At 34.7% G+C, this 27949-nt stretch overlaps 3 protein-coding genes and 1 long non-coding RNA gene across 7 annotated transcripts; 2 read left to right on the plus strand and 2 right to left on the minus strand.

The window, feature by feature from the left end:
• The first annotated feature begins 85 nt into the window (after window positions 1-85).
• Window positions 86-16627, plus strand: Cubn (Cubilin). Its single transcript, XM_066302838.1, has 54 exons — window positions 86-210; window positions 371-491; window positions 652-972; window positions 1053-1440; window positions 1517-1617; window positions 1673-1799; window positions 1855-2187; window positions 2264-2451; window positions 2527-2695; window positions 2780-2855; window positions 2909-3014; window positions 3081-3240; window positions 3290-3474; window positions 3548-3701; window positions 3757-3911; window positions 4006-4543; window positions 4595-4781; window positions 5051-5211; window positions 5418-5599; window positions 5648-5998; window positions 6050-6242; window positions 6297-6478; window positions 6532-6703; window positions 7387-7568; window positions 7619-7780; window positions 7831-7960; window positions 8213-8446; window positions 8498-8605; window positions 8655-8891; window positions 8944-9116; window positions 9168-9366; window positions 9431-9793; window positions 9850-9917; window positions 9970-10206; window positions 10260-10471; window positions 10871-11268; window positions 11319-11456; window positions 11521-11856; window positions 11917-12203; window positions 12272-12674; window positions 12732-12916; window positions 13095-13235; window positions 13287-13473; window positions 13593-13778; window positions 13837-13978; window positions 14088-14305; window positions 14366-14577; window positions 14895-15060; window positions 15117-15400; window positions 15507-15654; window positions 15706-15884; window positions 15939-16245; window positions 16300-16388; window positions 16453-16627. Exons 1-54 carry the CDS (start codon window positions 137-139, stop codon window positions 16594-16596), a joined length of 11079 nt encoding a protein of 3692 aa, XP_066158935.1. The 5' UTR covers window positions 86-136; the 3' UTR covers window positions 16597-16627.
• Window positions 12022-18834, minus strand: LOC136350775 (uncharacterized). The gene is made up of 2 exons (XR_010734203.1): window positions 18711-18834; window positions 12022-12546 (listed from the first exon to the last, which is right to left on the minus strand). It is a non-coding gene; the product is annotated as an uncharacterized lncRNA (long non-coding RNA).
• A 299-nt stretch (window positions 18835-19133) lies between these two features.
• Window positions 19134-21150, plus strand: LOC136350774 (mitochondrial import inner membrane translocase subunit TIM50-C-like). Its single transcript, XM_066302841.1, has 5 exons — window positions 19134-19351; window positions 19402-19706; window positions 19953-20106; window positions 20474-20800; window positions 20856-21150. The coding sequence occupies exons 1-5, from the start codon at window positions 19210-19212 to the stop codon at window positions 21056-21058; spliced, it is 1131 nt and encodes a 376-aa protein (XP_066158938.1). The 5' UTR covers window positions 19134-19209; the 3' UTR covers window positions 21059-21150.
• Window positions 21151-21428: 278 nt separating this feature from the next.
• Window positions 21429-27733, minus strand: LOC136350417 (palmitoyltransferase ZDHHC15B). Of its 4 annotated transcripts, none has more exons than XM_066302071.1 (7): window positions 27318-27731; window positions 26210-26331; window positions 25805-26152; window positions 25623-25752; window positions 25349-25478; window positions 24025-24108; window positions 21429-22515 (listed from the first exon to the last, which is right to left on the minus strand). In XM_066302071.1, exons 1-7 carry the CDS (start codon window positions 27454-27456, stop codon window positions 22413-22415), a joined length of 1056 nt encoding a protein of 351 aa, XP_066158168.1. In that variant the 5' UTR covers window positions 27457-27731; the 3' UTR covers window positions 21429-22412. The 4 variants fall into 4 exon arrangements, 2 of the variants coding, with proteins under 2 accessions (XP_066158168.1, XP_066158169.1); XR_010734153.1 differs by lacking the exon at window positions 21429-22515 and adding an exon at window positions 22811-22945 and having other exon boundaries at window positions 25349-25498; window positions 27318-27732; XR_010734154.1 differs by lacking the exon at window positions 24025-24108 and having other exon boundaries at window positions 25349-25498; window positions 27318-27733.
• Between the last annotated feature and the right edge of the window lie 216 nt (window positions 27734-27949).

The following is a 27949-nucleotide window of genomic DNA, read 5'->3' on the forward strand; positions in this document are numbered from 1 at the left end:
GTAACTCAAAACTCGCTACGCCCCTTGAAATTCTTCTTATATTTGAAGTATTGAATTTTTACACTTTCAGTGCGTTTGAAATGTACGCTCTATTGTGACTATTCGGGTTCCTATTGTTCCAAATATTATAGGAACAATGCAGCAATTTTGTTGGTTGCATTTGGTGGGTGTATTTTTAAGCATTTTTCTGGCTTCTTTGGCAGATACGCAGTAAGTTCTCATCCTCCCTTCATAAAATTTAAAATAGTTAAGTAGGTCCCGAGTTAGTAGGATAAAAAAAAGCAAATTGGTAATCATGACCAAATGTGCAACAGTAAAAAAGCAATTTAGCATTATTAGAGCGGCTGGGCTCATAAATCCTTATTTGTAGACCAAAACTATATGTCGAAGACAATAATCTTCATATCAAGCTAGGCAACGATAAATTACTACATTTTGAAGCTGCGAAAATACAATTCAACGATGTCGATGCTGTCGCTACACTTCTTTCGGTAAGAAAATGTGAATTATCATATACCTATGTGTATATTCGCTTAAGTCGTGACATGTAGGTACAAAGGCAAATACATTCCATTGCGCATGCTTGTCGAATATGCACAGCACATTCCATAGACAATGCATTAACATTTTACCAAGCTAAAATTTTTTTAGATGCAACAATCAATTAAACTGTTTCAAACCTGCCAAATTCATATATCTCAAATCGACTCTAAAATGAACGCTATGGAGAGTAGACTTCTAACTGGAGGGTTGATAAATGGTTCAAATATTTCATATAACACCACGGGAAATAGAGTTATAATGATGAAAATACGGCTTATAAATCGAAAACTTGCCATGATGAACAGAAGAATTACGACTATTGAAGAACTATTAATAAAAGATGAATGCGCTAGCAATCCTTGTAATCATGGAGCAGCGTGTTTAGATATATATAACGGATTTATATGCCAGTGTCCAAAGGGTTGGGAGGTAAGAAGATATCCAATAACATCACTCTTTTAGTCTACATCCTCAGAGTAGCAATAATTATTGTTATATTTCCTTCCTAGGGTAATACCTGTGATATCGACATAAACGAATGCACGCGGTTCATAGGCACAGATCTTGGTTGCCTAAATGGAGGTACATGCCAGAATTTACCGGGCTCCTATCAATGCCAATGCACAAATGGATGGACTGGTATTCATTGTCACAGAAAACCAACGGACTGCAGTTCCGGTGGGTCGGAAATTTGCGGTCATGGCACTTGCATACCTCAAAACAACCAATATGGGTTTAAATGTCTTTGTGACTCTGGATGGACCAACGACTCTCCAACTAAGCCATGTACTACAGACGTGGACGAGTGTGCGCAGAAGCATCCCCCATGCTCCACTAATCCCCTAGTGCAATGCATTAACGTTCCTGGCTCTTACATGTGTCAACATTGTCCTCCAGGTACATTTTCAGAGTAACTTCTGATCTGTTGCGCAAGTGTTACATTTGTCTCACTAAAATTCATGCTTCGTTTTAGGATATACCGGTAACGGGTACTATTGTGTAGACATAAATGAATGCGAGCTTTTCAATGGAGGCTGCAGTGTAGCGCCTTATGTGGAGTGCATCAATACCCCAGTAAATTTATTAAAAACCCTGCACTTGATGAATCTTTCATTGAGATAATTTATAGGGATCCAAAAAATGCGGTCCATGCCCTGTAGGTTACGTAGGTGACGGTAAGACTTGCACATATCAAGGAGTTTGCCATGTTAACAATGGAGGCTGTAGCCAGTTTGCAACGTGTGTGAATAACCCAGGTTTATGGAAAGCTCTTAAGTTTTCAAACTCAAAACAAACCAACACAAATTTTAGCGATAGGGGAAACTTACGTGCAGTGTGTATGTATGGAAGGATATACAGGGTCAGGAATTGGCCCTACAGGTTGCCGCAAAGATCCGTTTTCTCTCAGCGGCGCATGCGCTTCGAACCCATGCGTACATGGTACCTGCGTTTCAAACAACTCCACAAAAGGATTTATATGTGTCTGCAAGGAACAGTACTCTGGCATGTTGTGCAATAAAAAAATAGATCCATGTAGTCCGAACCCTTGCTTGAATGGAGGAACGTGTACCGCGCAAAGAAGGTGGTTTTTTTGTAGTTGTATTAAATCATACTCTGGAAGAATTTGCCAGAATCAGAAACAAGGTAAGATACATTAAAATGTTTTAAAGGAAATATTATTCAATTTTTCCTTAAAAATTGCCCGGTGGAAAATTTTTAGCTTGTATGGAGCACATCAATCAAACCAACGGAACAGTACGGTATCCCCCCGATGATTACGATGTAGAGCGCATAGGTGACTTAAATTGCGCATGGCGTATTAGCACTGATGACGATAAAGTCTTGGAAATCTCTTTTACGAAATTTATATTTATCGACACAGCTCCTTGTTCTACACAATTTTTAGAGGTAATGTATATATGATTAATTGTCTTTACACGTTATTTCCGAAAAATTCCAAGAACTTTTATATACAATTTTTAGATTCACGATGGGCCCACTTTATTAGCCCCAGTTTATGGAAGGTTTTGCGGTACCGTATTACCCGGTAATGGTACTCTAATAACAACCCGTAATTCAATATATCTTTGGGTACGATCTACCATAAGCAGGTTGCCTTCCCTGGAGTTATCGTGGGTTTCTAAAGCTCCAGGTATGAAACCTTGATAATAGCAAATTGTTAAGGTTTATAAAAATAAATCAAATTATGAAAATTATGAGAAAACTTATTTTCTAGAATGCGGAGGGAAGCTTGACTCTGAAAGTGGACTGATTTCGTCACCAGGATATCCGCATAGTTATCCTAATAACAGGTATTTTATTCACAAAAATACTCTATTCTAATGAATATGAAATTTTTCTTTAGGGATTGCTATTGGACTTTCGAAGTTCCTTTAACTAAAAGACTTTTATTTCATATCTACACTTTAAACATTGGAAATAATACGGATTGCTCAAAGGACTACGTGGAGGTCTGCAAAATCAGTTTTTTTATTTAAACAAGATTTTCTAACTTGTTTTATTTAATTTGTTTTTAGTTTATCATCGAAACCTCTAGCAGACCAATATTTGCAAAATACTGCAACTCTATCATTCCAGACCCATTTTATTCACTATCATCTTCCGGCAGCATACATTTCAGATCAGATGGGCAAGATTCATATTCTGGCTTCCAAATAGGCTATAGTGTTGTAGATAGTAAGTTTTAGAATTTTAGATTTAATTTTTACAGCTTTCTGGCACTTAGGTATTCCCGGCTGTGGAGGTGTATACACCACCTTAACAGGTTACTTGCACTCCGTCCAATTAACCGAGGTAATGCCAAGTCCACTCGTGTGCATATATCAAATTAAAGTTCCAGCTAACACGAGCGTTAAGTTGGAATTTACCGAAATGGACATTGAAAATAACTGCGATTTTACTAACGTTGCTGTAAGTTCATACCTCAAAACCAACAATTGCTCTACCCTCTCACAATAAAATGACTCCTATATTATTTTCCAAGATATATGTAAAAACATCTTCTATACCTGATTTACTAATAAGACATTGCGGAAATACGTTGACTGGACCTCTTATAACTCGTGGAAGTGACATAATAGTCAAATCCCTATCAAGATATAGATTTAAAAGTCAATGGACATTGAGCTATGAATTACGTAAGTTATTTATTCAGGTTTAGTCAATTATGGATGAACTTACAATATGTTGCAGTGTGTGAGCAAATTTACACAGACTCGTCTAAATCTTTTACGTCGTTGCTCACTGCGAACAAATATTGTCGGCATTTAATTATGCGACCCCCAGGATGGGTCATTTCTCTAGACGTAGAAATACTTGACTACGACTTCATTTCAGCAGAATTAAAGGTAAAGGTATATCATAAAATATGCGCGTCAATGTTCACCGGCACAAAATCAGCACATGCGTAAGTACGTAGAGTTTCTAACAATTATTTTTTAGATCTACGACGGAGACAATGAAAACGGAACTCTATTGGGCACTTATTACAAAAATGAAAAGGCCAAGGTGGTATCTAGTACAAATTACCTTCTGATTGTAGTATCTTTTTCCATAAAATCATTCAAACCACCATCAACGGCATTGATTGTTGCCACTTACAGATCTTTTGATCTTGGTTGTGGCGGGTTACTAAATAACGATGTAGGTACAATTTCTTTCCCACCTCACCGAGATGAAAAGTATAATGGAAATAACCACTGCAAATGGGTGATTCAAGCGCCTCCGGAGAAAATTGTGCAATTAACATGGATATTGTTCAATCTTGAGAAAAGTATCGATTGTGCTTACGATAATGTAAAAGTATTTGACAATAATACAGATAATGGGAATGGGTACTTGATAGGGAAATATTGTGGCAATCGCCTGCCTCCACTTGTCTTCAGCACGTCGAATGTGGTTACTGTAACTTTTGACTCAGACAACACTATACACGGAGATGGGTTTTATGTTTCATACACTTTCATTAAGTCTACTCAAAGTTGGTAATGATTACTGTTTAGTCATAACTTTGTTAATGTTGAGATTTTAGTTTGTGGGGGCAATTACTTCACACCAGCTGGAGTACTCAAATCTCCGGAATTTCCTAAGAATTACCCCATAAATAGGGAATGTATTTGGGTTATCACAGTCCCAGCTGGTGACCAAATAATGCTGACAGTCAAAAATTTTACCATCGAAGCTTATTCTAATTGTAAATACGACTGGCTTGAAATCAGGTAATTAAAATATATAAGGTATACACGTATGTACATAGAGAGATTAAGGTTTTGAGAATTGAAATATCACATAAAAAGGGGAAATCGTCAATTAATTCAAGATTAACTCAATCGTAAACGGCTTATAGTCTCATATCAAACACAAATGTCAATCTAATTGAAAATTAGAAATTTTCGATGTTCAGGGCTTAAGTGGGCAAAACGTTGTGGTTCATGTAGATTAAAATATGATTTATGAGCTTTTCACTACAAAATTTTAAAATTTTCAGAAATGGAGGATACTCTTCATCCCCATTGATAGGAACATACTGTGGTACAAAAATTCCAAAAACGATTCCATCACATGCAAATAAATTATATCTGAAATTTAATTCTGACATGAGTAGGACAGCTGCAGGATTTATGATTGAATGGACTTCTGCAACAACTGGTAAAAAAATGTTGATCTATCTTATCGTATTTCGAATGAATTAATGAGATGTTGGGAAAGTCAAAAAGTGCTTTTACCAGGTATAGACTTCAGAAATTGGCCCGTCACATCTCGCCTAAATAGAGTTGCACCCGACGTGTCCGTTAGGGTGTAACTCCTTAAATCCGTAACATTTACATCCAGTCTTGAATGTGTTCTTTCTGCAGGTTGTGGAGGAACTCTTATGAGTTCTACAGGATCCATAACATCTCCACAATACCCAGAACCTTACAGTAAAAACGCAGAGTGTATATGGAATATTTTCGTAAATATAGGTTCGAAAATTAAATTCATATTTTCCGATTTAGACTTAGAATCTCAGACCAATTGCACAATGGATTATGTCCAGGTGAGACAAAATTTAAACATACGACTAAATATAACACCCCTTCTTTAGTTTTTTGATGGGCCAACCACGAGTTCAAAATCTGTAGGAAAATATTGCACCCCCCAAATGGATTTTATCTCCTCGACATCCAACGAAATGACAGTGCTATTTAGGTCTGATGTTAGTTTCCAAGGACGCGGATTTCATTTGAAGTATTTCATATTGTGCGACAACACTCTAACTGGTTATGGGGGGATTATTGAAAGTCCGAACTTCCCCAGCGAATACCCAAAAGACCAGAACTGTAATTGGAAAATTGTGGTTCCTAAAGGCAATAAGATCAACATAAGTTTTTCGGACTTCTCAATAGAAGAAACGGCTGCAACGGAACATAAACAATGTAATTACGACTATATTGAGGTGAGTTTTTGCACTCAACAATTCTAGACAATTCAATAATTTTTATCTCAGATACTGTACGGCGAAGAGAATAATTATGAATTTAACGATGATACTGATGATACTGTCTGGACAACCTATAAACGTTTTTGTGGACAAGAAAATCCTGGTATAATCGCTCTTAACTCCAACCGCGCGATGATTCATTTCGTGTCCGACAGTATTCTCATTGGATCAGGATTCAGACTGGAATGGTATCTAAATGGTACAGAAATGGTTATCCTTCGGATTTTTTCTAATTCGATTTTATGGCTTATAGGCTGCGGAGGATTTCTTTCAAATGCCTTCGGATCAATATCATCTCCAAACTACCCCAAGCCATATCCAGGAGAAATAGAATGCAACTGGACTATAAAGCTTCCTTTGGGAGAAAAAATATCTTTAAGTTTCGATGAAATCAACATTGAAAAAGTTTCCGATTGTATGTTCGATTATATAGAGGTGACGTTTAACGCATTAGATGGATTATTATTCCAGCTTAAAGAAATTTACAGGTGTTCAATGGACCTGATGAAACATACCCACTTATGGGGAAATTCTGCTATCAACAGACTACCTCTCCAGTGAAATTAACTTCTACGGGAAACAACATGTTTATTCACTTCGTAGCAGATAATTCCTACGAAGGAAGAGGATTTAGTGCTCATTATAATTCAGAAAAAAATGGTAAGAGTAATATTTAGTAAGTCTTTTGCAAATTAAATTTTATTTGATTGCTGATTAACCCATTACTGATCAACTACAATTTGATGTAAAGCGTATTCGGGATACTACCGTGTTTCGATAATGTCTTAAATAGAGAAAAAGTGTGAAGACCAGGTACTCATAAATACAGTTCATGTATACGTAATGTGTGGATCGGCCAACAACTGTGAAAATTGTTTTGCAAACATGTGACAACAAAACTGGAGTACTGGTCCAGACAAGCGCAATCCCAACAGAACTTGGAATCTTTCAAATGAACTCTAAACGCAAGTTTTTTTTGCCCAGAATTGAAGCAGGAATTATTAGGAAAGTGCGTAATACACATTTGTCCAACGATTTAGGGTGCACAAATTTGATCTAAACAGGTAACAGGGTATTACTACACAGAGTGATATTTTTCGTGCTTACGCGTGAATATCTCATTTATGTGAAGAGCTGCTAAATCTGTTACTGCAACTTTTTACTTGTGCGATAGGACCCTAAGACATGTAAATGGGTCTAGTTCAGTCAATGACTGCGAGAGTTTATATTCCGGCAATTTTACACAACATATTTGTTTTCACAATATTAGTCCGGATATTTGTATCACTGAATTCAATTCTGATTTTCTGGAAATGTTCGTAATGAAAACTTCGTTATTTTAGGCTGTGGTGGACAGTATACATTACCAAACGGTTTCATATATTCACCCAACTATCCCAACAATTTCGAAAAAAAACAAACTTGTGAGTATCTCATCACTACCAACGAGCATCATGTGATCGCCTTAAGGTTCGAAGACGTCGATTTGCTTAAAACCTCCAACTGTAGTACCAACTATATAAAAGTAAATTTGGAAGATATTTTGGTTGCACCATTTTTAAAGTCTGGTTTAAGGTCTTCGATGGCCCGAATCAGGCATATCCTCTACTGAAAACTGTGTGTGGTAACACGACTATTCAGAATAAAACTATACGAAGCTCAACGGAGAATATGTTCGTCGAGTTTAGCTCTAATAGTTATTTAACAAGTAAAGGATTTAAGGCATTTTACCAACAGGTGATTAAGTCTGATAATCTAGAATATTATTGGTCAAGTGATCGTTTCAGGCATGTGGTGCCATAATCAAAACCGGGAGCAGTGGAATTATTGACATTCAAAAGGAGTTAAATATCATCAGTGATGATGAGTACGTCAGCACAAATAACTGTAGTATAACCATTATTGCTGAAGATCCAAGTAAGTTACGAAATAACATAATTCATTAAATACACAGTAGAAAACCATAGACAAAAAGATACGATTTACAGTTAATACACCATGTCTAAATGAAAGATTTTTCAAAAAGGCTCTGTATAGCGTAAACGAACCAAGTTAGCACAATTACGTCATAAATTTTCATTTTTTTTAGTCATATAATTTCGCTATAAATGAATTCGGGACATTTATCGCGCATTAATACACATAACAAATAGAATTCTTTTTTCAAAGCAAATCATGTGACATTAACCATACAACAAATCGATACATCCCTCATCTGGTGCGATGATGAAAATGAGATATATGCCGTCAAAGTCTACAATGGGCAATTCAGAAGCTCTCCGTTGTTGAAAGAATTCTGCACAACAGTAGTTCCACCTGCTATAGTCAGTGATGGATCTGCACTTCATATTGAAGTAACAAACTCAGTCGGTTTCAAAGCCAAATATTCAGTAATTGACTCAGGTATGATTAACTTCTGTGTTTTGATATAATAAAGCAAAAACATTCTTTTAGAGTGCGGAGGTGAGCTGACAGCCCTTGCAGGCTTTATTAGTTCACCAGGCTGGCCTAAAAGGTATCCATTGAATACCGACTGCACTTGGACCATTTCAATGGGGGCTGGTAAGCATCTTTTTTCTTAGGGTTTTAAAAAGTAACTTTAAACTTGAAGGCCACACCATAAAATTGGACTTTACAAAGCTTGATATACCAGAGTCGCCTAGTTGCAACTTGGACTTCTTAGAAGTTCGAGAAGGTGACGGTACAGATGGAAAGTTGCGTGGCGTCTTCTGTGGTACCCAAATACCAACCGCCATGACAGTCATTGGTACAATGCAGCTAATATTTAGGAGTACGACTATCGAGGGAAACACTCAGAATAAAGGATTTCTAGTCCAATATGCTCTTAGTAAGTTTGAAACAAGCTTCTCGAACATTTCTGAAAGCGTTGTATTAAATAGGCAATGAAAACCATCTATCTGGCTCAGAAGGGGTCATAGAAAATCAAAATGTGCAATTGACTGGGACGTACACTTGGCTAATAAACACCAATATATCCACTATTATAGAACTATCAATTACGTCATTAGGACTAGGCACATACGATAATTCCTGCGATGCGAATTTCTTGAAGGTATGTATGGAATCACAACGAAACATAAGATTTGGAAGTCGGTCTTCTTAGGTTTATGACGGTATGAATGACCAGGCACTTCTGCTAAAAGAAAAGTGTGCCAATACCGAAGAAGTAATTTTATCGACGTCGAACATGTTGTATCTTGAACTCCAACTATATTCGCAACGTATCGACATCAAATACAGAATTATGTGGAAAGAATTGTCAAGAAAAAGTGCCAAATCGGTGAAAAATCAGACTACTGCCGGTAAGTGAATCCTTTTCCTTATTTCCTTCAAAGTGCCCTTGCTCAAAATGATGAGATACCGTAGACTGCCAGTCATTCCACAAGTTGGAAAAGAAAGGCAACTTAACAATCTCTTCTCCCGGTTATCCCGATGGATACGCATATAATTTAAGATGTGAATGGATTGTGGAAATACCCCAGCAGTACCATTTAACACTCAAGTTCGTCAATATTAACTTCGGCCCCATTTTTTACCACACTTGCAACTACGCAGACTCTGTTAGCGTATTCACAAAACAAGTTAATGACGATCAGTGGACGTTCCTGAAGGAGGTTTGTAATAATCAGGTTCCAATACCAGAAGTAATAGGATTCAACCTCATGAAAGTAACGTTCAAGTCTAACGGTTACTTGAATGGTACTGGATTTCAAGTTTACGTTAAAACAGGTAAAGAGTGTTGTGAATGGATGCTTTGGAAGGTTATAAAGTGAAATATTTTTAAGACTGTGGTGGGACTTTAACTGACTCAGTAGGATTTATTCAATTTGATAAAGACGACAATAAGGATGAGGTATAAGTCTAATATCAAGAGATTTCTACTAATGTCTAAGCATTATTTTCAGTGCCAGTGGAATATTACAGTAAAGAGTGGCCGAACCATCAAACTAACATTTATGAAGTTCGATTTAGGGTCAAATGAGGAAAATGCTTGTTCAAGCTATTTAATTATAAGAAATGGAATGTTTCGTGACAGTCCATTTTTGGGCAATGGCAAGTTTTGTGGGCGTGTTTTACCACATAGCATGGAATCCATTAGCAATCACCTCTATCTGAAATATTCTGGTTCGAAGAACGTTGAGGTAAATTTAACACTAGTGTTTATTCAGAGTTTTTAGTATAAAATCTCTGGCAGGGATTCTCTATCAAATATGAAGAAGTCTCAGTTAACTGCAACAGGAATATTCAGCTTGACTCGACCGAATCATACACAGTGATAACATCTCCTAATTACCCCAATGTCCCTCATGCTCACATTGAGTGTATTTGGATAATAAGAGCTCCCCGTGGTGAATCTCTACGAATAGATTTCGAAGAAAGATTTGATATTGCACCAATCAATGCGAGGTAAGTGAAAAATCCGAATTTGCTCTTCATTTTTAATTTTAGGCCAGAAGTTTAAATGAAGATGTATTGCAACAAAACTTGGAAAACTGTTTCTACGTATGCAATTACTTATGCAATTAAAAAAAACATTTTTGTGCTACCACAGTTACGAACAATAACTATTCGGATATATACGGGCTGTGAATGTAATCATATTAAACATTTTAAAGGTAAATTTTTATCAAAAAAATATGAAACAAGAAAAGGGAGTTTTGCGATAATAATTATTGAAACATCTTAAATGCAGACTCGTTGGTATGAGTTCAGTATATTCGAAATTGAATCTCACGTGTGTCACAATAGAACCAGGCACCCCTGTCACGCATGTGCAATAAAATAATCCACTTGAATAATTCTTAGGTGCAACAATGACTATGTAGAGCTGAGAGACGGCGGTACTGATTTATCTGATTTAATGGGAATTGAGTGTCAACAAATGCCTAGCACCAAATACACAAAAGGCAACGTTTTGAGAATTAAATATCATACGGATTCAGATGAGCCGAGAAATGGCTTTAAAGCAAATGTGTCAATAAATGATTGCGGGGGAACCTTTAGACAATTAACAGGAAAATTGGATAGTACACTCTATCGCATTAAATTAGGCACTTCTTGCACCTGGTGGATCAAATCCACATGGGGTTCTTCAGTTAACTTAATTTTTGAACAGTTTGATGTGGCACAAAAAGACGCGAATTGCACAGCTGAAGATGTTGCTAAAGTGAAAATATATGCTGTAGATGAAATTAATAGAAAAGGTAAGTAAGAGATGAGAATATCAAAAATACACTTAGTCTGGTGAATTTAGATACAGAACAAAATGTCTTTTGCGGAAATCTGTCTAGTAATACGATGGTAACACTGAGTAGCCCTACTGTGAAGGTGGTATTTGAGCCTAAGTCGAATAAAGATCGGTTCCAGCTTAACTTTTATGGCCATGCGGAAAGTATGATTAAGTGAATTTACTGAACAGTCAACTTAACTTCACGTGTATGTATTATGCATCGTAGATTGCGGAGGAACGCTTGAACAAATGTCAGGTACCATTCAAACTCCCGGCTATCCCAATAGTAGAAGCAGGTCGATTAACTGTTACTGGAATATACGAGTTCCGAAAGGACGAAGAATAACGTTAGTTGTGGAGGATGTGGATATAAGTACCGCAAATACTCTGCTAGTTATTTATGATGGTGTGACACACAGTACGAAAATAGTTGACCAGACGAATATTCAAGCTGGCAAATCTTATGATTCTAGCGATAATTCAGCCGATATATTTTACTCCCAGAGCTTTGCCAATGCAAAAAGGGGAATTAAAATTACTTACTCTTCAGAGAAATCTACGAGTATGTTTGAGGTGGTGAACTTAAATGCATTTATTTGATTATACGCCTTTTCAACTTCAGTTTGTAAAGGAAACCTGATGGACCCTCGTGCTGGTGAAATACATGGTCCAGAAACTTCCAATGGTTATTCCTGCGAATATACGTATGGGAAGAAAACCAGTAATGAAACATTGGTATTGAAAATTATGATTTCGGTGCACGCAAATAAATCTACTGGTGTTTTTTGCGACTATACCATTAGTAAACTAAACATCATGCTATATAACCATAACAAAATTCAATTGTGCCACGACACGAAACATTTGTATAAAACGATTAGGTCAATTTGGAAAGATACAGTTGTTCAGGTAAGTGTGTAATTTCCTTTTCTTGAAATCCTCAAGGGATTGAGCAAAATATTCTCTTCCTATTTCAGGCTACTGGCGAAAGCTCCAGTGCCATAAACTATACGATCCTCTACAATGTTTACCCCTGCGGAGGCATATTGGATGCAGAATCAGGTGAAATTGTCAGTCCAAACTTCCCGAAACCTCCAAACGTGTCCATCGAATGTGCGTGGATAATCAAGTTACCAACATATAACTCACGGATAAAAGTCAACGTTAGCACCTTCGATCTTGAAGACTGTCCCAGAAATTACATCGAAATCTTCAATGGTCCTACGAGTGTCTCCCCTAAGATCGGAAAATACTGCAAAAATCATGAAGTAACGACATTTAATACTGAGTCAAATAATATGCTCATTGAGTATAAATATGAGAGAGGCGATAATGATAAAGCTATGGGTTTTCGTATTTTTTACGAAAGTGAAACTGATGGTATGTATAGCGCATAGCAGCTAGGAAGCTTTAAAATAACAGAAATTATTACTTAAGGATGTGGGGGAATATATCATAATGTTATGACCGCCAATTCGCCAAACTTTGAAAATGGCAATTACGATAATAATCAAGAATGTGTGTGGGATGTGATCGCTGAGGAAGGCTATATGGTGGTTCTGAAATTTATAGACAGATTTTTCATAGAAGATAGTGAAAATTGCACAAATGATTTCGTTGAGGTAAGTGAGACAGTGAAAGCTGTCGGTGCCGAAAAATTATTTGAATTATATATTACCGATATTTTTAAAACGTATCTGAATTACCGAGTACTCGACGAAAGTAAGTAGCTAAATTAACAAACGTCCTCACCGTAAATTGCAAATTCTCATGATCATCTCTGATTCCTCGAACTTCCAGATTTTTGACAACAAAGGGGACAAATGGATTTCTCTTGGTAGAAAATGCGGTAGGATGAGTCCAAGCCCAATCAGCTCAACTAGCAACCAACTAAGAATCATGTTTAGAAGCAATAATAATGTAACCGCTAAGGGCTTTCGAGTAGGTATGGGAATAAAGAGAAATACAACATACAAGTGAATAATTCTGTAGGTAAACTGGGACTTTGTATGTGGTGCTACATTTTATGCCACAGAGACGGAAAAATCTATTATAGGACCCAGCAGTTCCGTATCATTTAATCGATATTTTAACTATATGAATTGTACATATAACATTCTATCTAAAAACCCACAAGGAACTTTATACCTGAATATCGATTATTTCAAGTCTCAAGAAGGTATGTATACAGGGTGTTTATAGTTAGATTTTTTTTAATGCGTAATTATAAAATTATTAATCTACTTACTGTGGTATCATAAATGAAAGATGAGATATTAAAAAACTAAAATTTCAAAGGTAAAATAAACAACTGCAGCACTAACTTAACCGTGAGGGGTATATCAACATCCTTTTTAAAACAGATGTTTTGCCTGGGCCAGAATTTCGCAGAACCACAAAGATACAAGAAGGGTGTCATCGTGCATTATACTAGTTCTGATCCGAGAAAATATATCAACTATAAGTTAACATTTAGAGATGAATGTAAGTCATGTTAGACCCATAGCGAATCACTGCAACTGTGTTCTTATTCTACTATTAGCTTGCCAATGGAATATTACCACCCCATCTAAATTGGTTTATCAGGCACCTTATGTATCAAAAGGACGAGTGAGATGGGCTCAACCACGAATTTCTTGCTCTTGGAGCATTACAGCACCAAAAGACCAAATAGTAGTATTAATGTAAGTAAAGTTAGGCAATATCTACCAAAACAGGCTTTATACCTACATACGTTTTTGCCTTATGTGCTCGTATCACCAAAAGGTATTCACTTTAACTCAATACCTACAGCATTCACAACTTAAATATGTTGGGAACTCCATGCTTATCGCAATACGTCCACATATACGACGGTCTAGAAAATGTGCCTAACAAAAGAATCCTGCAGCTATGTAAGAAAATCACAGAAAGTATACCTATCTCATCCAGTTCAAATTCCATGCTAGTTCGTTTGGACTCCAGTTTTGACAGATTCAAAAATTTAGACGCAGAAGTATACTTTACGTATGGTATGTTTTCGTTACCTTTAAAGACGCAGTGAAATAATTTGATTTTGAACTGATTTTAAGGTCCAGCTGCAGGGTGTGGGGGAAGAATAAACTTAACCGAAACTGTATACATACATGCTCCTAATAATTTACCTCACATGGATTGCCAGTGGATAATTTTTACTTCGGAGAACTACAAAGTTGAGCTTGAATTTACTGAGATAACGGTTTCCGCCTCCTGTCAAAACCCTGTCAGGAATCACACCTATTACTGCACATGTTCTTATATTGAGGTAAATTGTTTTTTTGAACATCCCTTTAAGAATAAAGTAGAAGCGATAGAAACAGCTTAACAATAAAATGAGAGTGGGCGATTGTCAGAAGCGACCGAAAAAAAAAGAGAAAAAGTTATTTGAAAAATTTGAAAAATATCTCACATAAAGCGATTAACTGTATCTTTATGTTTATTTCAAAAACAGAATAGGGTTTGAGCAGCTGCGATATATTCTTAACCGGCCGCTGAGAACCAAAAGAATATTTTTATTGGTTGGCTTTATTCTTATATAAACCTGAATGAGTGCAGTTTTGTAGAAAAATGTATTTCCCTTAGATAAAAGATGGAGGGTCCCCTTTTGCAGATCAGATAGCAAAATTGTGCAGCTCCGACAACAACTTAAAGCGCACCTTCACAACTTCATATAACATTGCTTATATTCGACTATATTCAGCAGTGCCACAGAACAACATGTTCAAACTGACTTTGAGATCAGTAGAATGTAAGTCAGTTTTACAAACCAAAACATTCCAATTACTATTTATATTTTCTTTACAGCAATCTGCGGTCCTGTTCAGCTAACGGTGACTAGAGGACTTAAAGAACTAACATCCCCAAATTATCCAAACCCGTATCCAGCAAACCTTAACTGTTACTGGATAATCAAGAACCCCAAAAAAAATCAAAAGATAATGTTGTATTTTGAAAAAATCGACATCCAAGAAGGTTCTAGCGAAGGAACCTGCGATTCTGACCGGCTGGAAATTAAGGAGGACCCTAATTCAGCTATTGTCAACCAAGGGTTTGGACCAAATGCAAGGCACATGCTTGGGGCACTAACGGTAAGTTGGTTTTAAGTAAAAACATTACGGTTGCCATACAGAATCATTTAATGTGTACCTATAATAGAACTGAAATGTGCGTAACAAGATGAAATAATTTTTTCAGGATAAACAAGATTCATTTTTCTTTTGTGACAACGACACAGTTTCATTCGACTACTACTCTATTGGAAGTGAAATAATTCTTACTTTTAAAAGTTACCAGTCTTTCAGGAAAAAAGGAGCCGGTTTTAAAATAAAATATGGGAATTCTGGTAAAAATTAGGTTTGCATTTTAAACAGTATTAAAACGGTATCGACTTTAGACTGTAATAGAACCATTCGGGCGGATGAAGGAAGGATTCAAAGAGAATATAATGATTTCACAGAGGTGTTCTGTTCTACGACAATTATAGCATCTCCGAACACCACTCTCTCAATTTATTTCATGCATTTCATGTTCATAAAAAAAAATGAGCAGAATTGCACGAGGAGTAGTTTGGAGGTCGGTAAAGCGAGCCTATGACCTGAGCATAATTAAAATTAGGAACAATTTCAGGTTAGGGAAAACAGTCTAACCGGACCACAAATATTCAAAGCCTGTGGATACCGAATACCCTCTCCTATATTTTCAAATAGTAGCAAGCTGGTTGTAAACATCTACAATTCGTTAGGCAACACAAATTACTTTAAGTACAACCTCATATTCATGTCATCAACGAAAGGTATTGGTTGCGGAGGGAAATTATTTAATTATGTTGGAATATTCTCGAGTCCCATGTACCCAAAACCATATAGGAAAGATATGGAGTGCACCTGGGAGGTGAGAGTGCCGAGAGGATATTATGTTGCTTTTATGTTCAAAGGTGAGAAACTGTTCGGAAGTGTCAGATTTTATTATACCCATATTATCCTTCAAGATTTTAACATCGGCGGAGAATGCACACAAAACAAAGTTTTGGTTACTACTTACACGAATTTCCTACCGACAACAATGATTTACTGTAGCGTAAGTAAAGTTAATTTTAGGTCTGAGACTTGCATAGAAACTTTTAAAACTCATTTCCACACAGGGTGACAGCCACATAAATGTTTTATTTTCGGAGATCAAGCTCGAAGTCACCTATTATTCTTCAGTGAACAACGGTGGAACTGGATGGTTAGCACAATTCCAGGCAATAAAACACCAAAATGAGTTTATAAATTGGTATGGTTAAAAGAGACAATTAAAAGTTTTGTGTAAGATAAGCTTGCTGAATTTCTTTTTGCCTTAAAACGTCTACAAGTTTCCGAAAATTGGATAGAGATACAGATACTCTTGAAACTTTTGAGAAAGTTGATGAAAATATAATAGAAATTTTGTGAAATGGAGCTTCGTGAAGAACTTAATAATAGTAACTTAGTATGGAAGATAGACTAAGGAATTAAACAGAATTCTGAAGATTTCATTAAAACATGTTCTACAAATATATTGTGGAATTCGTTGTTCCATGAATAAAACAAAACGATTTACCAATCGAATGTGCTGATTTCGTTTGAATTCATCATTAAACAACTTTAAAAAAATTTCAAGTAATAGCGCCGTAGTAATGTTTTTAAATTTCTTGTCGTATTCTTGGTCTGTTTGCTTACTGTAAGTTTGATATGGTGACAAGTTGTACGGGTCTAAACTCACAATTTAGGGCTTTCCACATTGTCACCTGTCTGATTATAGTGCTTCAAAACAGCCTTTGTCTTAGTTTCTGAAAGAAACCACTTTTCATTTTCAATCATATGACCAAGAAATTCTATATTCTGTTTCAACAAGTGGTATTTGATTTCGTTATTTCCAAATCGGGCTCTCTAAATGTTTGGACGTTCACGTTCCACGATTCCTGTATTTATCAAGGGATAAGAAAGTTAATTAGTGACTTTCTGGAAAATACCAAAAGAGCTGCATGACCTAGTAATTGAAAGTTTAAACTAGAACGCTTCCTTATAAGTGACCAATGAAATATATCTTCTACTATCTTGTTCAATGCTAACATAGAAAAATTATTTTTTGTGTAAAAAACTGTAAAAAAAAGGCCAATGAGAGCAGAGGCTAAAGATATTAAAGTATATATTGATCATTTAATTATTCAATTTAAATAGTCTGTGCATAAATAATTCTTTTTTGTTCCTCAATTGCTTCTTTACACTGAATGGTCAACAATAGATTACATAATGAGCATGTAAATAACCATAAAATAGTCCTTCAAACATTTACAAAATTAACTCTACAGTTACCATAATATGAACTTAGTTGACGTTAAATACTCTACATAAACCTCTCTAGAACCGAATTTGTAGTCCATTATACACAAATTCGGATTTCTACAGGGTATCTGCAGAGCAAGACCATTTTTTCTTGAAGAAACAGCAACTTGTGAATATAAAAGCCAGTATTTGTTGATTCAAACACTCTTGCTACCTATACCCAAAATGACCAAAATTCGTAATGGGACAATGATACTATTTTATAGAATCATTTCCAAGAAATAGGAAAGTACTAGAAAAATATTATAGTTAAAATAAGTCAAATTCAAATAGACAAATTGGCGAAGAACACAACAAATTCCAACTAAATATCCCATAAACTCTGGGAGCTAAAAATTTAAAAATATTCAAAATTCCAAGCCCTATACCTTAAAAAGAAAAGCTTGTGCAGATCTACACTAATAAAAATCTTTGGTTTGTTTTTTGTAGCAAAAATTATTGTTAAAATCATACAACCTAATTTTCAGACGCTCTGTAGACATCATTTGAACGTATTTGGGACAAGAATCACATCAAATTCACTAAACAGGTACTTAAGTAATGTACAAATACACATTTTAGATTAGCTTAAACCAAATGTCTTCATGAAATCATCAGAACTTTGGCTCTAATCAAGTCTTACTAACAGGGATATGCATGCTTTTGTTAACATGTAAATTGGTTAATTTACATGAAAATTATGCGCCTTGCAAAGTTTAATAGATTTTAGTAATTAAAAGTAAATAATTTTTAGGACATTATGCCCTTAGAGGTTACTGGGCTAATGCAGACAATACAGAAAACCCGCGCAAATATTAAGAATTGAAAACAACATTTATGACTCATTCTCCCAGTAAAACATAAAAAGGTCTTATAAATCTTTAAAAATTGAATGCGAGCTGTGAATTTATTTTCACAAACTAATTAAAACTTTTATGTGTAATAAACTTTCTGTAACAAAAGCTCCAAGCTATGGATGGTGCAGATCCAAAGGACCATATAAACATGTAACATTAGGGGCTTAACCAAGTATTAGAGTGAAGTGACAACTTACCCCGAGGCTTCACCATTGTTAGAGAGATCTTTTGAGTTGATTTTAAACAAATTTTGAACCCCTTAAACATCTAAAATTAAAAAAAATCTCTGCTCACAACCGGTGGTCTGCTACTGGAAGACCCTAGAATTTTTTCGCTAATGTCAGGTGTCAAATGAACTTTTTATTTTACGCTTCTATAGTTAACATTTTAGGCCATACCCACTGATCAGTGAACATTTTATCTTTGTCCTTTTGACTAGTTCGGAAAAGAATAGCACCTAACATCTCTTCGAAGTTAATACAGAGAGAAAAACATATAAAGTCTAAAGAGTTTCGTAATCGCGCATATACTGCTGTCTTAGCTTATTGCATTAACGTAGATAAAGAAACAACATTTATTCTGACTCTCTATCCGGCACTAATATAAAAAGCCGAATGAATGAAAACCCCTATATATAACATGTTAGGTTAGTAGTTGTATCATGTCTTCGAAAATACTGGCAAATAACTTTAAAAAATGTTGAGATTTTCCCTTAGAACCGTAAATATCCTCAGAAATGCTCTTAAGCAAAGACATGGGATGATTTTCCATGATCAAAACTACCGCGGTTTCATACAAATTCACTATAACATTAGCCAGGCCCGGGTCTACTCAAATGGTAAGACTAAGCAGTACGTTTAAAAGCAAGATGTAAATACCTCTCTTTAGACCAAAAATATAAAACCCCTTTGGGAAGCTTGTTAGATAGCAGTAAAGAGCAAGCTCAGGCCAATCAGGAAAAGGTAGATGAGGAAGAGGCCAAGAAACAGAGGGAACAGTCATGGCGCACAATGAAACTTACCTTAATATTCTTTGGAATAAGTTTCTCTCTAGTGGGCACTTATTTAGTTGTCACTTTAGGGGCTCCTCAAAGAGATGAAGAGGGTTTGCCTCTGCGAGATCAGTTTTCTGATTTTCCAGCTGTTAAAGCATATTTCTTGAGGACAATTAGAGAATTAGATTATTATCGAAAGGTAGGTATTGAACGTAGATAACTCAAAATTGATTGTTCATGAGATAGATTCTTATGTTTAATTTCCCTATATTCCCTTAAGCAAAGATTAAAGTTTGAATGAACTAAATCAAACAATATTATTATGATGTCAAGCAGGTAGTCAAAACTAAGAGAAAAATTGTTGACATTTTGTGTTCATAATATAGCAGACACATATTCCAGAATTTTGAATAAAAATAAAAGCCTTAACTCCTTTCCATTCTAGCTTATAAGAGAACCTTCTAGGGAAAAGTTACTGCCTGATCCACTGCAATATCCTTATATACAACCTAAATATACATTAGTTCTAGAAGTTACTGACGTATTAGTACATCCAGATTGGACATACCAAACTGGCTGGCGATTTAAAAAAAGGCCATGTAAGTGTTTAGGAATCAAGAAGGATCTTGGTACTATTAAGTCACCAATTCGTCTAGATCGTTGATTTAATGTGTTTAAAACAAGTTTAGTTGACCTTGCTTTTCCCGCGTCAAATAACTTAGAGACTTTCGCGTGTAGACATTAAATCTGACAAATTATTCATTCCGCATCTTATGAATCTAAATTAAGATTATTTGTAAATCATAATAATATGAATAATCGCTTTCAAACTATAAATATCAAAGAGTGAAGCAACTATTTTTTTATAAACTGTGATTCTACATATAAAATCCGCGAATTGGCGACATCTAAATATCTCTATGTAAATCACTCCAATCTTAATTTAGCGATTTAATTAATTTCCAGTGTTGGATTACTTCCTAGAATCTCTTAAAGATCAGTATGAAATCGTTATATATACGGCAGAGCAAGGAATGACGGTATTTCCGTTAATTGAAGCAATTGATCCGAAGAACATCATAGCTTATAAACTAGTCAGAGATGCCACTCATTTTACTGGGGGACACCACGTTAAAAGTTTAAACAACTTAAATAGAGATTTAAGCAAGGTCATATGCATCGATTGGAATGGCAGTAATCTTAAGTTCAACCCTGAGAATTTGTTTTGCGTAAAACGATGGCCGGGCAACGACGATGATACTTCTCTTTTGGATTTAGTGACCTTTTTGAAAAGTAAGGTCTGGGATTTAGTATTTAAATTAGTTTTTACCTTTAATTCATTTTACAGCTATAGCTGACAATGGAATAGATGATGTAAGGGATGTTTTGAAAGTCTATAGTAAATATGACGACCCAATAATGGCATTCAGAGAAAAGCAGAAGAAACTCATAGATGAATTAGAAGCACAAGCGGCAGCGCAGCGAGAACAGCAAAATAGTAAAGTGTCTAGGTGGACTCCTACTTTCTTCAAGAAAATTTCGACCTCTTAGTTTTATTAAACAGCTGTTTAACGTATAGCTTTTCCAAGTGTATTTATATGGCATTACTTTTTTTAAATAAATATTTTCTTTCGTTCTTGAAACGTTTCTTCATATATTAATGATTCTTTTCGACGACGTAACGCTCAATTTTGCTTTGAGCGACGGATTTTTATAAACCAAGAATATCTCTTATTTTCGGGGTAATAGAAGGAATACGAGTAAACACCCCTGAGGTCTACATTGAAGTTATTGTCATTTATTATGAACTAACCGATATTAAATGAGAAATATAAACTAGTGCAATTCGCACATGCCGTTTGAAACGTATAGTAACCACACTTATTCTACTTCTAAAAAAGGGGTATTAGAGAAGCGTAAGTAATGTATTATTTAAAAATATTTATTTTCTAAAAAATATACAATTAACATGGCTCTGATAATTTTTTAGGAATACAATTTTAAGCGGAGTAACTCTGATGTACTAAAATGTAACTTCTAAAAGCTGAAAATTATCAATTACTCTGATCTCAAATCACTAATACTGGCGCTATGTAGTTATAAAAATGTAATAATCCAATTTAGTTCTGAACTAAAATTTTCAGTTTATTTATAACGAACCTTAGGTTACACCATTGAATATAAACATTTCCCTTAAACTTCCCCATTAAGGTAATACAAAGATTTGACTAGATTCTTACTTAATATATATTTAAACAAAATATATACGCCCTTACCAATTACAAAACTTCGAAGATATTTTAAATTTACGTCTAAGATAAATTGTATCAATAGTTGAAATTTAACACATCAATGGCAAGATTGTACTTGCTATTCAAGTGTGATTACACTTTAAAAGCCTTTTAATTACCTACCTACTGCTTTTTCACAGAGTCACTTATTGCGAATTAAGCGACAGTATGTGAGAAAAGCTGAAATAAATTAGTTCTCTTTGGTGGATAAATCATAAAAGCATTCATTACGCAATGTATTATAGCTTGTTTCCCAAATTGCGTTAGTCTTACTCGATTCATCAATGTAAAATTGATTAGTGACATTAATTCCAATCAAAATTTCTACTATTGGGATTATCAAAACTTTAAATATTAATAAATATTCACATAAATGACACACCACCCTGATTTTGACAATAAAAATGGCAAATAAGTTATTGAAACCCCCTAATAACTTATCTTATTCTTAAAACTTGCTTAATTCAAATGATAACAATTTTTAATGCGCGACAATGGCTAACGAAGGTTTACATTTAAGAAATTACGGTGGCACTAAATGAACTATTAAAAACTGATGATATACTACCACTACAACCTTGTTTTATTCCCATGGTTTAAAATGTACAATAGAATTACGGATACCAAACTTCCTCTTCTTCCCATGGATGATCATGAAGCAATCCTTCCTGGTCTTCGTCCAGGTGTCTTTGAGGAAACGTTACACCGTCTCCCACACTATAGAGAAAAATACACACATAAACTTTTAAATGTCAGTTGTGCTTACGGCTAAAACTGATGGGCACTTGAAACAGCTACGTAGTTTCCAATTACAAATTTCAGTTATAAAGTACCGGGCAAATAATTAAACATGTTTGTCGATTCAAATAAATTAGAAAAAGTTGTAAAGTATCTGTTTGGATTAAAATCACTTCTATAAATTGCTACAGAACACAAGCAAAATGCCATAATACGCTTCACGAGATTTTAGTTTTAGTAACAAATTGGGATTTTCAAAAATCAGAAACGGAAATATATTTACCAAAAAACATTTATTAAAAAACACTTATAATTAAGCACATAAGGATCACTTTGACACTACGATAGATATTTCGGTATGGTCAGGATTCAGTTTACTGGTTTCGGATTCGGAACATCACTGCGGCTCCTTAGGAAAAATGCAGTTAGTTAAATTTGTTTCTTTTTAAATTTAATCTGATGTATCACGTAACATGCAGATTAATTATAAGCTTATATAAATGTTAAAACAATATTAATCGATTTAAGAACTATGTTTCGAAGTTCGTAAGTTAAAGGACATTAAAAATCTCTCCAAAATAAACTATCTTCATTATTTTCTAACAAATTTTCTGCGATTTTGTCTAAAATTCAGTGCTGGAAGCATTTTGGTAATTGGTTTAATTTTAACTTAATAATGGGTAAAATTGGTGCAGCTTAGTTATCGATTTGACGCTTAAATTGAAGGAGGTCAAAAATCTATTTAGTAGCGAACCAAAGAATTTTTACATAATAATTTACTCACTTTACATGCACGAGAAGTAAATGTAAATTACTTTGAAATGCCGTAAACGTAACGTACTTCAGATATAAGTCGAATATTTAAATCTATAATGATCTGAACACAGAAATCTGGCTCAGAGAATTAAAAAAAAATAACTTAGAGTTCTTATGAATCCGGTTCACTGCACAAGTTTAGTTGAAGAAGCCTCCTATATTAAAGTTACTACATATCAGATTTTGTTGATATGTATTTGTTATATATTTTTGTTGATATGTATTCATTAACACTAAAGTCTACTTGTTAGTTACCAACACAGTACAAGGAGAATTTTAAGTGGAGGTTTAATTTTTAACACGACACAAACCTTAAAAAACTTAGCAAAATTTTTATATGACAATTTTTCGAAATCGCAAAAACCAAAATATGCACGCGTTAAAAGGAAAACCCCTACTTAAGGTTAACCCTGTATATTGAACTATTTTTGAAAGCCACAAAACATGTATACTACATATTTCCCAAAATACGCCCAGCTACTACTTTAAACAAAGGTTTGAAGCACAGCAATTTATTTTGGGTCTAGATGAGAGCACACCAAAACAACAGCCTTCAGCTATTAGGAAACATAAAGAACAATCTTTGAACTCCATTAAAACAGTTAATGTGTAAATAATGTTGATTATTATCGTTAATATTAGATAGGTGTAGGCAAACTGAAATTGTCTAACCTGTTTAATGCGTTGTCCGCCGCGTTGTAACTGACACTTGGACGAAGCCTCGTATGCATAGGGTACTGTATACCATCACCCAAACTAGAAAATTATTTATCTGTATACGCAGTTCAATGAAGCCAACCGCCAAATTGCTCTTTCACGAACAAACGAACCCAATTAAGGCCAATGGACTAATAATCGGAAAAGATGGTTTTAGTATTCCAAAAATTTTACAAGGCTTATTACCACTTCTTTATCATTTTTAAGGTCAGTGCTCAGTATTAAAATGAAATAAAAAGCGCTTGCGTTAACTAAGAGTAGCCTAAGTAGGCGTAGGACAGGGAATTCTTGTAGTATTTAGGAAATCAACTGAACTCACAATACAAAGTGTTTCATAATGACGTGGTAATATTTCACGATGTGATCTCGGATCATTTTATGAAGAAAATAAAAGCAATTGACATATTTGGTGTAATGTATTCACGTTGCTAAATGTATTGCCACTCACTAGTTGGACTCAACCACAGCGCAATCGGATCAATAACGGCGAGAATGGTTAAAAGGGTAAAAACTTGTCGAATTTTTTAAATTATCCTCTATATATTTTTAATGCAAATTATGACCTGTGTGTACTGCCAGAATTATTGCAATATTTGACGAGCCATTCATTGAAATAAGTAAGAAAATACAGTCTGTATAGTCGCGAGAGGCAGTGACATCGTTATTTACGCTGTTGCATTGCCGTTGATTCACGTTGAATGCACCAATTTGTAGAATGTATTTCTCCCGTCCGTAGGTTGCCAGCTTAGGCATTAAATTTTATAATCTAGATGAATTAAACTAAGCTAATTTTACAGCAAAGTTACACTGAACTTTTCATAACAACCTGACTAATTGATTTACTTTTGATAATGCCACGGATCAAGGTAGGGATTTACTGCAAAGCACATCATTAAGAAACACTAGTATAATTTTAAAAATCAGTGTTTTATACCAAACTGAAATACCAAAAAATAGTTTAAATGTAGACTTTAATAAACCGTGAAGACTTTCACGGTCGGTCAAAATGCAATTGGAAATATTTCCGGTTTCGTGTGACACGGAAGGTCACTTCAAACCTGTCTTTAAAATCACAAATACATATATCTAAGTGAATAAATATGGTATGTTACTTATAATTTAATACCTGCAAGGCAAAATAATGATTAGTTAATGTAGGTTAAATGCAAATAAACACAGCTAAAGTATGCACACCTATATATGAGGCTGCTTTTATGAAATGCTGATAGGTTGACAATTTATTAAAATGTTCAAACACAAACACTGAAAAAACACATACCTTGTACTAATAGGGAGAAACCATGACTTAGGATCATCTCCAAAGACCTGTTTGAAGTTTTTAAATCGACCTAAATGGAAACCATATTTATCTGCTCCCACACCTCGAAACGATGGAGGCCTAAATGCTTCTGCAAGAGTACAAAGTTTCCTATTGAATAAAAGAGGTGAAAAATAAGAAAAAGTTTAAAGAATGGGAATAAAAAGCAGTAAGAGCTTCAAAAGGAAATAGCATTTGTGTAATGTATATATTAAGTAAAATAAACTCAACTTACCCAATGTAGTTCTATTTTCTAGTACTAAATAACAGTGGTATCCAAATAAGGACATCAAACTGACCCCAAACATAATAGCGACGAAAAATAAAAATAAAATGTGGAATCTCCCCATTCCCTGAAGATCACCCTGGAAAATAGTAAAACAATTTTGTGAAAGTGCAAACATTGCATCAAAGTACCTTCCAAAAAGCGATGAAATAATGAAGAGATGTCAAACAAATATAAATGCAATAAAGCAAGGCATATCCTAGAAACAACACGAAGAACTTGTAGTTCGTAAAACAGACGCAGTTGTTTATCCATGGACAATGGTGATCCATTTTCAAGACGCACTCCCCACAAACCGAACAATGATGCGTCCTGTCTGGTTTGACCATTCTACATTTCTCACAAAACCGCACACTTCCTCCCACTGTCACATTTTTTACTGGTAAAGTCTTGGCGCAGTTTTCTAATATTCTGTTTTGCATTTCTAAGGAATTACTGTTTTGTACGAAAGCTTCATAATCGGTCTCTGCCACTCTGAACTGAAATATTATAAGTTGGGCATTTCAGTCTCTAAAAGTTGAAGGTGCTGGACTTACATTATTAGGCACTCGTCCAATTTCTGTAAAGATTGTTTGGGCATAACACCAACAAAACATAAAAAAGAATACATGGAAAAAGAACAGGTAAAGAATTTGTCCTAAAGTGCTTTCAACTGTAACTGGAAAAGAAACAAAATTATAGGTAAAAAATAAGTCTAAGTGGCTTGAAGCTAAAGTAGGCACTGATTAAGACTAAATGACAAATTGTAATTGATATTATATAAATACATTATAGAATTAATTTAAAAAATAGCCTTAGGAGGATCTATAATTGAATAAAAAAATATAAAAGAAAAAAGGGTGTGACTCATATCAAAGTTAATCTATAGTGCAATTAAAACTGTCTATGAAATACAATTCTTCAGAATTTGAAACAGTGAAGTTCTTGGTCAAGCTGAAGATATTTAATTTTTATATGTGCAAATTCTGGCAAACACAAACTTATACTATGACGCTATGAATGTCTTTTTAAAATGGCAACCTCATTATTAACAAGAGCAAGTAAGTGGTGATTGTTAAAAAAAAAACTCAAGTAAGTATTGAAATTTCCTAAGCATATCTTGAATAAATTGAAGTGAAGGTCTGTCAAAGCCCAAAGCAATTGACAGGAAACTGGTATCTTAATTTAATAAGCTGCTTTTTCATTCCGAACATTCATAAAATAGGAGAGCTAAAAAGCTGTATACTGTATTTCTTAAGGACTACTTACTACTTACATAAATACACATTGAGGGTTTGATAGTCAACAATAAACAGCATAATCAGCACCCTATATTTATAGTTCACGACCTACTGCAAGATTTTTTAGAATTAATGTACATAAACTGCCCATCATGTTTGAACTGACTTAACTATAGACCCAATTTTAACAGCTATCATTTTCCCAATAACTTATTTTTGAATAATTGCCTATTATACTGAAAATCAAACTGTATATTACATAATTAATCTAATGTACAATATCTGAGCCCTGTTCCTTATTCCCTTTTTCTTTTGTTTACTACAAATAAAATGTTGGTAACAACTCATTTTGCATTTTTCTCTATGAATGATTTCCTAATAAAGTTATGTACACATAAATGCATAAAATACTAAAACCACTTACCAAGACACAACTGAACAACATAAGCATAATAGGACCAAATTACAATTGTCACTATAAAAAGTACAGGAATCCATTTAACAGCTTTCAAACACCAGAAGCAATGGCCCTTATTTTCAGTCCGAGGAACAGGCATAGTCATAGCTTAGTTGTAATTCAGTCTTTCAGAATAAAATTATTTCATCTCTGCAACTGAGTGGAAATTGGGTGGGGTTTTGAGCTACATCTTCTGCTGGGGTCTTCAATGTAAATGTACAAATAAAGAATATATTCTTACATTCATTTCATAGTTTTCTGTGCTATTTTATTGGGAACAAATGGATGAAAAAGGGAAATAAACTCCACTGGTTTCTATTTATTCATGACTAATGGCCCCAATTTCTATTGAAGGTTATGTTGTGTTGACGCTTGGAGATGTGTCAATGTCAAGACAAATTCGTTCCTCAGCTGTGTTGTCACATTACTCTAACGTAAAAGTTAGGGAAGGATTTGTTAAAGCATTTAATTAATCTTCCTTATTAATAAGGATGTCTCAATCAACTTAAACTTCTTTTAGTAACTTTAAATATTAAACCTAGTAAAATACGTGAAATTAATTAAAACTGCAAGTGAAACAAATTGTAGAAGTCACAACG

Source organism: Euwallacea fornicatus, chromosome 3, assembly GCF_040115645.1.
Source record: "Euwallacea fornicatus isolate EFF26 chromosome 3, ASM4011564v1, whole genome shotgun sequence".
Taxonomy (NCBI): Eukaryota; Metazoa; Arthropoda; class Insecta; order Coleoptera; family Curculionidae; genus Euwallacea; species Euwallacea fornicatus.